Consider the following 15,505-nt stretch of genomic DNA (forward strand, 5'->3'; position numbering starts at 1 on the left):
ATAACCATTTATCTGACAGATCAAAGACCTTGAAGAAAAAATGATTTGTTCTGAGATGTAACATGGGGAGACTCAAAGGATGATGACTTTTAGGAAAAAAATCCAGGAGAAAACTAAATCTGAAAATTTTGAGCCTAGTTTCTAGCTCTGTTCTTATAAGATTATTCTTTCAAATTTTTCAGAGATGGTCCAAGTCTATACTATATTTGAGATTGGTTAGTGTAGACAGATCAGGTAAAAGAATATACTACCTTGACAGTAGTTATCTCTTTACTTTGAATTAATCCTTTCAAATATTTAACACCAAAATATACTAAAATACTAAAAATACAATACTGTTTTATTTTATTTCTAGGGTCTGACCAACCTCTAAAATTGTATTATTCTATTTCTTTTACTATTTGGTTTAATATGGCATCCAGTACAACTTGGATGACTTGAAGACAAAGTACATTAAATTATTTTCTTGATAACTTTTCTTAGATTATGAAATTCTTGATGAGGTGTAAAACTTTCTGCCTTAAGTATTTTACTTAATTTGTGGGAGATTAATACAAGGATTTAAATAAAGCTTTTACCCTAGCTAAACCCTTTTTAAACTAGTATAGAGTTATTTTGCAGCACTTACTTTAATATCATGAATTGTAAACCCTATTCATACAGTCTGGGTACCAGACCAGAAGCATCTCTTTGGGGGCAATTTTGATCTGTTTGGCAGCCTACAAGTCCTGACTCAATTCTCTTTAGGTAGCTGAGACTCAGTAATAGATTTAAAAACACCTCCTACAGTGCATGTTGCAACTTTTTTGTTCAATGTGTTAACCTGTGAGAGAATTCTGCTGTTCTTGCTACATATGCCTGAGCCTGAATTCATGAAATACATGCTGAAAAATGACCATATTCTGGCCCTGTGATTTGCAAACTTGTGAAAGGCAAACATATGGTAGAGAAAAATTTGTATTAATTTCAAATATTTAAAAGAGGAATTATAAAATGAAAATAACCATATTGTGTAGACAAATATTGTAGACAGAGAACATACATAATTGTAATGGATTTAGATTGTAAGCTTCTCTGTGGAATCTTTTGGATTTTCCACGTGCATAAACACACCTTATGGAAATAATATCAATTATATATTTTCTTACCTAACAATAAAGTGTCGATTTTTTTTCTATGTTTACATTAGCCTGGGAAAGTCCTCCCCAGCAAAAAAAAAAAAAAAAAAAAAAAAAAAGTTGTATAGAAGTGATACTAACATCTCATTCTGAATCACAAAGAGGAAAAGATTTCAGTTAAATATGATGTTTGCCTAACAAAGGTCTTAGTTGGTTTTATATGATTAAACTGTGTTTTTTTAATGAAGTCCAATTTAACTGGGATGCATTATTATTTTTTTCATATATTTCTATATTTATAGCAAAATATTAGTTGCTAATATTTTGCTTACTTAGGATTTTTGCAAACATGTTTAGCAGAGAGACTGGCCTAATTTTCATTCCTTGTTAACACTGTCAGGTTTTTTATCAATGTCATATTTGATGTGTTATATAGGTTAAGGGCATGTTCTCTTTTTCTTCTCTGTGGCAACTTCTGAGAAATTCATTTTTTTTTCTTTGTTTTGCCTTGTTTTCATTATAATGTTTAGTTCTATTTGTATTTACTTTGGGATTTATAGGGAATTTTGAATCTGTTTCTTGATATATTTAACACATTTTTAAAAATTATTGGCCAGTATTTCTTCAGATGGCTTTTGTACCACCATCACTCTCCCCTGCTCTTAAGATTACAAATTATATGAATTATGTGAATATTATAGTTTTTATCATGTTTCATTTGTTTCTGAAACTATTGTTTTATCTCAATATTTTAGTTTGGTTATTTTCTATTAGTTTATTTTCTGCTGCTATGTTTTTCTTCAACTACATTCAATCCGCAGTCAATTTGGCTACCAAAATCTTAAGTTAAATCATTATATTTCTTTATTTCTATTTGATTTTTTCATATAACTTGAAATTGTCCAGCTTATCTTCTATATTAAAACATATTAATGAAAGTTATTTTTACATCTATTTTGATCCATATATTGAAAGATACCAGTGGCACTCAAGGCTTGTTTTTATTGTCTGTTTTTCTCTTTGGGTCCCATTTCTTCATAGACCTACTATTCTTTTTCCTTCAGTGTCAGGCATTATATATAAGAAATCACAGAGTCTGGATGAATTATTTTTTTCTAAAGAGAAATTATTTTATTGCTTGCTGGAATTTCAGTTACAATATCACCTTAATGCAAATTGGAGATTTTCACTAATTCAAGTCTAGATTTCAGTCATTGTATTATCTTGTCTATATCCAGTTCCTCTTACTCCTAGGACATAGCCTTTCAGGAACCCTAGTTAATAGCCTGTCCAATTACGAGAACCTCTTGTTCTTGCTGGTCTCTAAATTCAAATGTTTGGCTTTTAAATTGTCTAATTTCTCAGTCTCCTATGAGCCATTTTCTGCTTGCCTAGTCCTACTCATAAATCAGCAAAGTAGGGGAAAAGTGGTATGGGATAACAGTCATATTTGAACTTGCCTCCTTTATGGCCCCTGCTTCACCCCTCCTGTTTGGGCTCCCTCTGGAGCCCATAATTCCAAAAGCCATTTTCTCCCCCAAACCCAATGGTACTACCAGAAGTTCTGCTTAGCTACTACATTATTTTGAGCTTCTCAGGCTCTCACCCTATGTTGCTTATAATTAGTAAATACCATGAGAATGAAAGAAAAAGCAGCGAAGAATTTTGAGATGACTTTAATGAATTTATCTTTATTCTAATATCTTGCTCATTTAAGTCCTGATGGCCTTAGCAGATATTACTGAATTCAAACAGTTATTTTGATATTATATGTAACTTTTTTCTGGTGTTCTTGGTGAGAGATTTAGTCAGCTACAAATTATTACATTGCAATTGGAAGCAGAGTTTTCCATGTTACTAAAATATTTATCACAAAATAAGCAATTTCATTATTTTTATGTATCTAATTAATATTCAATTTCAAATTCTTTAAAGGTTTCTCATCACAACAATAGATTGGGTCTGCTGGACTATATCAAGTATATTGAGAATCTTTCCCTTGATGGAATATGGTATTTTATAAAGTCATTTTGGGGAACTGTCTATGCTATTAATAGATGCATTAGCCAAACTTAAGTACCAAGGATTTTTCAAAATCATAAAGTTTGTGTTATATATCTACTGGTGATTAAAATTTTCATAAGTACTGAGCTAATACATTCTGTGTATTTTTTATTTAATTAATTGGATACAGAACATGAAACTCAACAATTTACTTGCAAATTTAACTGTCAATATTTTTTGCAAACCATGTTTCATAGATTTTTGGTGATAAAAGTAACCTATGTCTGTAAAGCAACATTTAGTATAACATCTCACGAATCATTACTATTTAGAATAATATAATTAAATTATCTTCCTCAATATCAAATGAATGAAATTAACATTTCATAGCTAACTAATTATATAATATGTATCTTAATAATTTATTCTTTCTGTGATTTTTTTCAGGCTTATTAACTTAATGTCCTAAAAAATACAGAGAACTTATTTTTAAACATCTTTTAGAACAATAAAAGAAGATAATTTTCAATTCATTTATTGCTTCTTAGAGCACAATACTTAACCCAAAATAGATTTTTCAAACTTCCTTTATTGAACCTGCATTAAAATCATAAAAATGAGGACAGTTGCATTGATTTTCCCTAAAACATTCTAAAAATATGTGTATTATACTGGACAACTGGAACTTGATGAAACACTTTTTTTTTTTTTTTTATGGTTTATAGGCTGTCAGCAACCAGCCATTCAATGACACCTCAAAGTGATCTGGACTCCAGTAGCTCTGAGGAATTCTATCAAGCCATTCACCATGCAGAGCAAACCTTCAGAAAGATGGAAAGTTACTTGAAGCAACAGCAGCTCTGTGATGTTATCCTGATTGTTGGGAACCGAAAGATACCTGCACATAGGTATAGTAGTCTGTCTTTATTGGAAGTATGTATTCATATGTTTAAAAGTGATAGACTGGTATGTAGAAAACAACAAATGAATTATTTGTTTTATGTGATGATTATTATAAGTAGATATAGTTTTTCAAGCTACATGTTTCACTGTACTGATGTGTACTTAATTCATAAAAAGTGCTCTTTTTATTTCAAAAATATTATTAGTCACATTTTCACAACTGGTGTTTCTTTGGAAATATACTTAACAGCATATGTTATTAGGTATTTTAAAATATATATCTAATTTATTTTTATAAGCATTATATGAGGAGTATTAATAATATGCCATTTTACAGACACATTAATTGAGACTCAGAATCTACTAACTGATAGAACCAGAATATACACACTTTTTCTCTGGTTCATAATGTATTCATTTTTAAAAGATGTTTTGTCGTACCAATTTGTGTGTGTGTGTTTGTGTTTCAATATTTCTGATAAAAAGCCTTACTTAAAATTCCAATTATCTTAAAATTGTAGCCAGAAGCAACATTAAGTAGCATTACATGGTGTTTGAACTTTATCCACTACAATACTTCCTGGATCTAAACCTTTCTTGGGGGTTATTTCTAAAAAATTGGCTATTACTGTGTTTAACATAACTATTTTGAACACTGGTCTCTTTTTGATACTGATATATGATGATGATGATGTTTTCTTGTCTAATATAACAATGTAAAGTGGATTGATTATTTTTTATTCATTTATTTACATTTCTTTCTTTTCTTTTTTTTTTTTTCTTTTGGTCACTTTTTGAACTTTGAAATATTTTGTAATAATAACTTTGTATTTTTAATTAAAATAATGTGTGCTAACATAAAATATTTAAGCATTATAAAAAGGTAGAAAACATTTCATTTCTCACTGCTCAGAAATATTTTTAAAATTAAAATAAATCTGTATTAGTTCATTAAGTATGAAATGGTTGTTTTCCTTAAGTACTAAGTTTGACAGTTGATATCTCTGACATTTTCAATTTGACACTTCTTGTTTTATTTTTATTGTGAAGATATATCATCATTCTTTCAAACATATGGTTTTGGGCTTCATTAAAACGTGGACATTGAATTTAAATCAACATCAGAAAATGGATAAGAAAAACATTTGACATTAAACACCTAGGTAATGTAGGTCTGATCTGTCAGCTAACCCTTGCAAGCATTCTTACATTATTTATAATATACTATTCATATTTTTTCAAATATTATAAGATTGAATTATTTGCAAGAGAGAAGTTCATGAATAGCCATTACTATTGAGAAAAATATTTAATGTTATAATATGTGTGGCAAAAATGCAAATTATAGTGAGCTAGCCTCTAAATAACATCTAGAAAATAGTTATATTCTTCAGAGTAAGAGCTGCTTCATTTAACTCATAAATCAATGAAATAATTTTACATATATTTGTTTAAAAAGACAGAAGGACTCAATCAACTAAAAAATAAATAACATCAAATGCTCTTTATTTTTTAACAGAGCAGTGAGTGTTTCATATAGTTTTTATAATCTTATAGTCTTTTATTGGTACTATTTAATATTTTCTTTCTCATTTGAAACATTTATAACTAATATGTTGAGCAATTCTCTCATATTTATAGTATTTCACATCATTTTTTTATTACTGTTTATATAGATAGCTGTTATTTTATAATTTATTTAGTTATGTAAATTATTTTCTAATAATCCAGATAGATGAGAAATAAATTTGTTCTTTGCTTATATTACTCTAAAACATCTGAGCAATGTATTACTTTTATATGTATTATTCTGAATGTTTAAATATTTATATATTTAATACATATTAAATTAAATACATTGTAATTATCTATGTGCTTCTTATTTATGATAAAAATTAGTTCCTTATCATCATGGTTTAGTCAATTCAAGTAACGTTTTACATTTTATTTACACTGATAAGTGATACATTTAAACACATTAAAATTTTAAAGAGTTTATTTGAGCATATAACAGCTTATGCATCTGGTAGCACTAGATCACAAGCTGTTCAGGACCCCACCAAAAGAGTACCAGGTGAAAACTTTTATAAGCTGTCCAGGAAACAAGACAAAGAAAATATTTGATTGGTTAAAGTGAACAGTAACCTGGTTAAAGGTTAGCTGGATGATTTCTGATTGGTTGAATTTCTCTGAGTTGAGTTTCAGTTTGTTTATGCAGAAAACAACAAAGCTGGAGCTGTCTCAGCATAATGGCTTACCAACTGTTTAAAAAAAATTATAGTTTAAAACTTTAGCACTATTTTACAAGTAATTTACATCCTTAGGATTCTCAGTTAAACAAATATTAACAAATATAAAAAAATACTTCGTGGGACACTTGAAAAAGGCAAGCACTGTCATGAATAATTGCAGGTATATTGCACCACCTTATTAATATTTTTGCATAATGAAATAATTGTAATTAATGCAAAACTAGCTCTTTGCTTAAAATAAATAATCATCTTATTAATAGTAAACAAACTGATGAAGTTTTAATTTTTTCTTATGTTTTGATTAGCCTGATTAGCACAACACAATATTGTCTTTGGGCAAAATATATATAGTGTTGCAATCATTAACACTGGAAAATGTGAGGCTATTACAATAATAGTAAACAATATAAAAATAAATAATTTGTATGATGATCTATGGCTCTTCCAGGAAAGACATTGTAAGCTGTCATAAGCCCTCAATGAATATTCATGCATAAAATTATATATGTTTAAGTCATATTCATTATATTATCGCTCAAAACTTTCAGATAAATTCTCTTTCAACAAATCATCCCCATTGAAGGATTCGCTATAAAATCATTTGTTTATGTGCTTGTTATATTGTATACAGGTTTTTAGCCTGAATCAGGTCAGAGCTATTAATCCTTTTATGAAATGCCATGTAGATACATTAATTCATTGTTAGGCATATTTTTATGCCTAAGATAGAGAAGATCTGAAAGGCTAATAATAATTCAAATAATGCCTTAATAAATTTTTGTCTGAAAAATAATCAAAATTCTGATTTGTGCTTTATGCTCTCACAGAAATCCTAAAATAAATGTAGATTTCTCACAAGTATCCCAGAATAATTGATAACAATAAGTGAACCAAAACATTTGAATGTAAAGCCCTGAATTGTAAACAGTTTATACATTAAAGAGACATATGGATTTGAAATGGTATGTAAAATTAGAAAATAATACAGGTTCTTGAGGAGAGGAGTAACATAAATGAGTCAATAATAATAATGCTAGTTAATATGCTCTGTGTTAATTATACGCCAGGCCCTACTTGAAGTGCTTTGCATTTTCGAGCTCGTTTTCTCTTGAAGAAAAAATAAATTCCTATTTTCCCCATTTTATTACTTATAGAGTAGAAAACTGAGGCAAGGAGAAATTTAAAAATTTACTGAAGTAATGCACTCAATAGTTGGTGAAAATAGAATTCAAACCCAGGCAATCTGGGTACAGAAGTCATGCCTTTAACAACCTCAATAGACTTTCAGAATTAGGTAGAAAGGTAGCTTCGAAATTTGGCACAGCTTTAGAAAGTGTACAAAAGGTAGGAACAAAAGAAACTAGTTAATAATCTGAGAAGTCGTTTTAGTTAAATCAGCCACGAGATGAGGACTATGTGAACAGAAAGTGATGAACTGAGCAATATTCTGAAGAATGGTATCATAAGTCCGATTCTTTAGTCATAGAGTCTGAACCTGGAATTCAGATGTACATGATTTGTTTAAAGAGCATCCTCAGAATAAGGAGAAGCAAGGTAGGGCAGAGGAAGAAGTAAATCAAGGATGGAGCCTTGCTTCATCTTTATGTCTGAAGTAACTCTGGAGCATGACCTCTTGCAGTATTAGTCACACCCTGAAGCAAGGGGGCAGCACTTGCTGATTCTACCCGGATTCTATTGTCACTGTCATTGGATCCACTCATAGGTTGAGAATTGGGCGAGGTTGTGGCAGTTGGAAGATGAAGTGAAAGATGCAGGAGCACATAAACTCCCTGGGAGTAAGGCAGCTCCTATTGGGCCAAGTGAAGTTCTTCAAAAAAGGAACATCTTACTGCTGTTAGGTGCTAACATCACTGCCAATTGGCACATGGGTGTGCCTTATAAGGAGAGCAACAACAAATTTCAGTACAAATGGAAGGATGGATTTTGTGTAGTATTTGATATAGGTAATGAACTTGAATGAAATATGATGATAATTTCATCATTTCTACTCTAGAAGTTCAATATATTGACAGTGCTCCCATTAAAAACAAGGAAATGTAGATCAAAAAAATCTCAGGGGGAAGACTTTGAGTTTTATTTAGACACAGAGAAATGCTATTGGGATATGTGTTGAGCAATTCCACAAGCACTTGTGATACAAGATTACATTCAAGATCACCCTAATATTAATATTAAGGCAATGCTTAAGAATTATTCTGAACCAGTGAGCGTCAAGGCAAAATTTAGAGGCCTGAACAGAACCTGTGGCAATGAAAGGGTTAAGGAGGAGTAGAAAGAGAGGTTCATGAATCAGAGGTGAGCTGAGATAAGAAAGTCTGCACTGCTTTAGCTAAAAAATGTATTTAAAGAAGGAATGGGAGGTTAACAATGTCAAACACCATAATAAGTTGAAGTGGAACTTAGAAAAGTTTAATAGATTTGGAAGGAAATATATTTGTAGTGACCTCAATAAGAGGTTTTCCAGAGGGGTTGCATGCATACACTTATTTATACATTTTTTGGTCCTGCTTATCTTGCATTAATAGAAGCTAAATATTCACATACAAAGATATTAATTTCTGTTATGCATTAAATCCCTCTTATAAAATCTAATTCAAACCTTATGTGTCACTAAATCTAAATGCAAAATAAACTTTTTTGAACTCCTCTTACTGAGTTAGCAGTATTTAGTATATTACAGTTGATGGAGAAGATTTCATGTAATGATTTAAAATTGAATAATATAGGTCACATGATATTTTTCTCTATAGGAATGTGGCCCTGCTGCAAATATATACATTTTATGTGTAAGATCAAACTGGTTAACTTTATGTCAATATATTTCTTATGCCTAGAAAAGATATATATATTTCCTGGTTTATTATAGTTTATGTTTGTATCATGCAATGTTATACTTAATGCTTTTGATAAAACAGATCATTTGACATTATGTATCTAATTAGTATGTAATAAATATTCGAAGATATCTGTGTTTTAATCATTTTGTCAAACTTTGAGAATAAAAAGAGTTGATGTTACTAACTGCCCAAATTAAATGCATAATAAATTTAAAATATTACTAACATGTTACCATCTTAAGAATTAACATTAATAAAATATTAAAGTTCATAAATCTTATAAGGCATTTCTGAAATGTATAAATTATATATAGTTAAGAAATATTTTTCAGTTAAAAGAAAAAATGTCTTCTTTGTAGGAGTTAAAATTTTCATCATGCCCTTCCACTTATATAGAAGATAAAATATATAGCAGATAAAACTGCAAAATAAATAAATGAAAAAATTTCCTTTTGGTTAGAAAATTATGAAAACTTTTAGATAACAATGTCCTATATAGACCTGAACAGAACTTATTAGGGAAAAGGTGGTTTCCCTTCTTTTCCCTTACAGAGTTCTTAGAAAAAAAATGCATTCAAAGTTTACTATTGTTTTGCTTACAGATGTAAGCATCACATATAGTTCCTTTGGCATGTCCCCATCAACTTTCAGCACTTGCTTACTTTCTGGAATAAAAGGTATTCCAGACTCATTTTACATGTACCTGGGTCCAGCTCTGCAGTCTGTTCTTTTTCCAAGGAGCCCTTAATGTACATGCATACACACACACACACATATACACACAAATCATAAGTATTTCTGTTTTCTTATGTTAAGAACAAAAATTTTATATTAATACCTCTGATTTCAATCCAGTGTCATAGTTTTTCTTAAGTCTTCTCCCTTTCCATACAGGCATACCTCAGATATTGTAGGTTCTGTTCTAGACCACCCTAATAATGCAAGTAACACAATTAAGTGAGTCATGATTTTTTTTGTTTTTCCAGTATATATAAAAGTTATATTATACGGTAGTCTGTTAAATGTGTAGTAGCATTATGACATTATGTATGTATGTGTACATACAATAACCTAAAAATAGTTTGTTTCTAAAAAATGCAAATGATCATCTGACCCTTCAGGGAGTCATAATCTTTTTGGTAGTGTAGGGTCTTGTCTCAATGTTGATTATCAGAGTGGTAGTTGGTGAAGGTTGGGGTAGCTATGGCAATTTTAAAAATAAGATAATAATGAAGTTTGCTGCATCAATTGACTCTCCTTTCATGAAAGATTTCTCTGTAACATGCAATGCTGTTTAGCATGTTACAGAGGAATACCATGCTAAACAGCTGATATAGCATTTTGCTCACATTAGAACGTCTTTCAAAATTAGAGAAAATTTTCTTTTCATTTCTGCTGCTTCTCCTCTATCAACTAAATATTCAAAATCCTTTCTTGTCATTTCAACAATATTTACAGCATCTTCATTAGGAGAAGATTCCACCTCAAGAAACCACTTTCTTTGCTCATTCATAAGAAGCAACTTCTCATCCATTCAAGCATGATCATGAGATTCCAGCAATTTAGTTACAAGTTCAGACTCCACCTCTAATTCTCTTGCTATTTCCATCACATTTGCAGTTACTTCCTCTACATAAGTCTTGAAGCCCTCAAAATCATCCATGAGGGCTGGAATCAACTTCTTCCAAACTCCTGTTAAGGTTGATATTTTGACCTCCTTCAATAAAATATGAATGTTCTTACTGACATTTAGAATTGTGAATCTTTTCTAGAAGGTTTTCAGTTTACTTTGTCCAGATCCACCAGAAAAATCACTATTTCAGTTATAGCTTTAAGAAATGTATTTTTTAAATAATAAGACTCGAAACTCAAAATTACTCCCTTATCCATGGGCTATAGAATGGTTGTGTTAGTAAGTCTGAAAACAACATTAATCTCTTTGTATATCTCCATCACAGATCTTGGGTGACATGTGCCTTGTCAATGAAGAGTAACAATTTGAAAGGAGTCATTTTTTTTTTTTTTCTGAACAGTAGTTCTCAACAGTTTAAAATAGTCAGTAAATCTTGCTGTACCCAGATGTGCTATCATCAGGGTTTTGTTGTTCTGTGCATAGAACACAGGCAGAGTAGATTTAGCATACTTATTAAGCGCCATAGGATTTTCAGAACTGTAATAAGCTTTGGCTTCAACTTAAAGTCACCAGCTGCATTAGCCTCTAACAAGAGAGTAAACATGTACTTTGAAGCTTTGAAATCAGGCATTGACTTCTCTCTAGTTGTGAAAGTCCCAGATGACATCTTCTGATAAGTCTGTTTCATCTACATTGAAAATCTGTTGTTTAGTGTAGCCACCTTCATCAATTATTTTAACTAGATGTTCTGGGCAACTTGATGCAGCTGCTGCGTTAGCACTTTGCTGCTTTACTTTGCATTTTTGCTTTATGGAGATGGATTCTTTCCTTAAATTTCATGAACCAACCTCTGCCAGCTTCCAACTTTTCTTCTTCAGCTTCCTAACCTCTCTCAGCCTTTAAAAAATTGAAGAGAGTTAGGGCCTTGGTCTGGATTAGACTTTGGCTTAAGGGAATGTTGTGGCTGGTTTGATCTTTGACCCAGATCACTAGAACTTTCTCTACATTAGTGATAAGGCTGTTTCATTTTCATACCATTAATAAGTCCACTGGAATAGCACTCTTAATTTCCTTCAAGAACTTCTCCTTTGCAATCACAACTGGGTGAAGTGTTTTACTCAAGAGGCCTATCTTTTAGTCTGTCTCTACTTGCTACGTGCCTTCCTCACTGGGCTTAATTATTTCTAGCTTTTAATTTAAACTGAGAGATGTATGCTCTTCCTTTCGCTTGGACACTTAGAGGCTATTGTAAGTTTATTAATTGGCCTTATTTCAATATTGCGTCTCAGGGAAAACGGACACCAGATGAGAAGTGGAGAGATGAAGATAATGGCTGATTAGTGAAGCAGTCATAAAACACAAAACATTTATTAGGTTAGCCATCTTATACGAGTGCAGTTCAAGAGCCCCAAATCAATGACACAGTAATATCAAAGATCACTGATCACTGACCGCCATAACAGATGTAGGAATAATAAAGTTTGAAATGTTGCTAGAATTACCAAAATGTGACAGAGAGACATGGAATGAGCCCATGCTATTGGAAAAAAATGGCACTGGTAGATTTGTTTGATGTAGAGTTGCTACAAACCTTAAATTTGTAAAAACAAACAAACAAACAAACAAACAACAACAAAAAAATAAAGAAAACTCCCACAATATCCACAAAACACAATAAAGTGAAATGCAATAAAATGAGGTATACCTGCATTTGTAATTCCATTCTCCATCAGTGAGTAAGTCTCTGATGTTCCTCAAAAATGTACTAATTTCCTCTATCTGCTTTAAAGAAAAAGAAATATCTGGATTGCTAACTCAACTGTAAAAAACACACCTCTTAACTACAGGGGACTTTTAAAAATAGTGTTCTCTCTTTTTTTCAAAAAATAAGGATATATTGTCAAGTATTTTACTCAATCTTTTTAAAAGTTTTCCTTTCACTTAGGTGGTTAAAACTCTTCACTCCTATTAAAGCAACAATAAATCAGATAGACCAAATAATTATATTTTTTCTTTAAAGCTATCTAAAAGCTGTGAATGTACCAACCAGATTGCTACAATACAAATTTACTTCTGTGATACAGCTACTGTTGAACACAGCACTGGAAGTCATAGAAGAGGATGATAGAAAAGAGAAATAAACACTGTTACAGAGAATGAAGAGAAACAGGTCAAAATAACATTATATGCAGATTATGCAGTCATCTACCTAAATGGAAAAAAATTAGCAGAATCAAAAGAACTAGTAAATTAATTCACCAAATGTGCCAAACAATGGATCTATGAAACTTTTAATTAATAAATTCTAATAGAAAAAAACAAAAAATAATATTTAATAAAAATATACTATACATAATGCCAAAAAGTTGTAAAGTATTGTATATAGGAATCAACCAAGAATATAAAAGCAATTTTAGAAAAAACTTTAAAATTTGAAAAGATAGCAGATAAGATATCCCAAATAGATGGATAGATATTTTATAGTTTTGGATGGGATGATTTCATGTGAAAAATATTTCAACTCTCCTTAAATCAAATCAGAAAATAGTGTACTTTTAATCACAATTCCATGGGAATTATTTGAAAAACTTAACAAAATTACCTAAAACTTGAAAATCTTAAATGTTACTTATTAAGTAATAAAACTATAATAATAGTTAAATAAAAAATAAAGAGAAAGAATTTGCCTTCTTGGTTATAAGGACATATTTAGAATTATAGTATTAAAAAGACTATTTTATGGGCACAAGAACAGGCAGATAAGTAAAAAAACAATCTCAGAGGTAGATCAACATACATTCAGAAATCAAATTCATAATAGGCTTGGCAGCATAATTCAATGAGGCAAATCAGCATGGTGAGAAGTGGGTCAGTACATAGAGAGAAATAAAATTTGCTTCTTATTCAAAAGGATTGAAGTCCTAAATGGGAAAGAAAAAATATTTTTAAAATGATAGAAGAAAATACAGGGGAATGCTCTGTGACCAATGGATGGGGCAGGATTTCCTGAATCAGTTTCTAAAAGTACAAAACACAAGGCAATACATAATTAAGTCATTGACTGATTCATTGATTGATTGATTTTTTGATCTGCATTACATTCTGATTGACATGTAATGTTTTTATGCTTTATATGCATGGCTTAAATTAGATCTTGTGATTCTTTCAGGCTTGTTCTGAGTTCAGTCTCTGACTATTTTGCTGCCATGTTTACAAGTGATGTTTGTGAAGCCAAGCAAGATGAGATAAAGATGGAAGGCATAGACCCCAATGCCCTCTGGGACCTCGTCCAATTTGCATATACAGGTACAGTAAAAAAAGTTACAATATAATATTTAGGTCTTGTGAATTTTAGTTCATTTCCTTTGAGTAGAAAATTTAAAGCTTACAAAAAAAATCTTAGCTTCTATACTTTTCTCAACTGAAGACTATTTAATGAATAAAATCATACTAACTTCATTTGTCACTAAAATCACATGTATAAGTGCATACATATACACTACTTTCTTCCACAAAGGATTTAAACAGGCCTATACAAATAAATAAATAGTTAGTGGAAAGGCATGGGAGAGGAACAAGGAGGATACTAATTATTAAATAAGAATTATGTCCATACTTGCTTAGGAAAGAAAAGAGATTCTAATTGTCTTTCCTTTTGGAAGTGATGGGTTCAAATAACTTTCTTTCCTTGTGGTATGTTATTTGAATGTTAAAACTTTTACATAATATTTAATGTGGACTTGAAAAACTTAGTGGAGACAATAAAGATATTTAGAGTTGTGAAAATGATATTTTTGAAGCTTTTTTTTTTGATCTAATGTGTTGACATTTTCTATTGATCTTTGCACCATGTTATTTTTAGTGCATTCAAATAATTTTGCCCTTTTAGCAAACATTTATTGAATATTACTCATTGTACAAATATTAGCTGGAAAATTGGAGAGTAAATTAATAAATAAGTCATTTATTTGCTATCCAGAAGCTCACAGATCAAGTGAAGAGAAGAGTTAGATGAGGGAATAAATATTATATAATCCCAAATGTTAAAGAGAATTAGAAGGCATATAACATGCTATTCAAAGCGTTATCAGGGTTTACATTCTTTTACAACTTTAAAGTAACTATTCAAGATTGGTAAGAAGAAAGGAAACAATAAAATCTTGAATGAGGAATGAAGGCAAATAGTATGGATTAATGGTTTGTTTTATGTACTATTTTTTGGAAATGGCATGTGGTTTATTTTTCCTGAATTCTTAATCCTGATGTGAGATGAGGAGAGAAAGATAGACTAGAACCTGATTGTCAAAGTAGCAGGATCCTAGTTTAAGGAGCTGTATTTTCACTGCATTTCTTATGACAGGGAAACAAGAGATGACATTGTGAAGATCAGCCATTGAAGCCAAAACGCCCTGGAACTAGTGGGAGTCTACCCTCTTTGAGGATTTGTCTTATTATGGAGAGGAATTTGCTAACATTAATGTAACACTCAGTAAATAAAACTTCTTGGACAAAAAAGTGCATACTCTCTTGGTGCTAAATTTCAAAATAGCAATGTGATTGGAACACATACATTTTCTGGCCTCAACAATTTTTAATAATATTTTAATAAAGCAAAAATTGCGCTAGACAAAGTTAAGCAGGGAAACAAGACTATTCAAGACAATAGGGAAGAAAGACCAGAACTCAGTCTGAACTTAGCTGAAACAAAGGGATGGATGATTTTTAAATACTGGAGTG

The 15,505-nt window shown here is 30.8% G+C and overlaps 1 protein-coding gene across 2 annotated transcripts in view; it reads left to right on the forward strand.

Moving 5' to 3' along the window:
• KLHL1 (kelch like family member 1) overlaps positions 1 to 15,505 on the forward strand; it is a 282,548-nt gene that overhangs the window by 83,905 nt on the left and 183,138 nt on the right. The window contains exons 2-3 of one of the 2 annotated variants that reach the window (XM_045567731.1): positions 3,848 to 4,030; positions 13,938 to 14,074. In XM_045567731.1, coding sequence (XP_045423687.1) covers positions 3,848 to 4,030; positions 13,938 to 14,074 — 320 coding nt within the window. The remainder of the gene's footprint in view (positions 1 to 3,847; positions 4,031 to 13,937; positions 14,075 to 15,505) is intronic. The other variant, XM_045567733.1, reaches the window with a different exon arrangement.

The sequence above is a fragment of the Lemur catta genome, chromosome 13 (assembly GCF_020740605.2).
Source record: "Lemur catta isolate mLemCat1 chromosome 13, mLemCat1.pri, whole genome shotgun sequence".
Classification (NCBI taxonomy): domain Eukaryota; kingdom Metazoa; phylum Chordata; class Mammalia; order Primates; family Lemuridae; genus Lemur; species Lemur catta.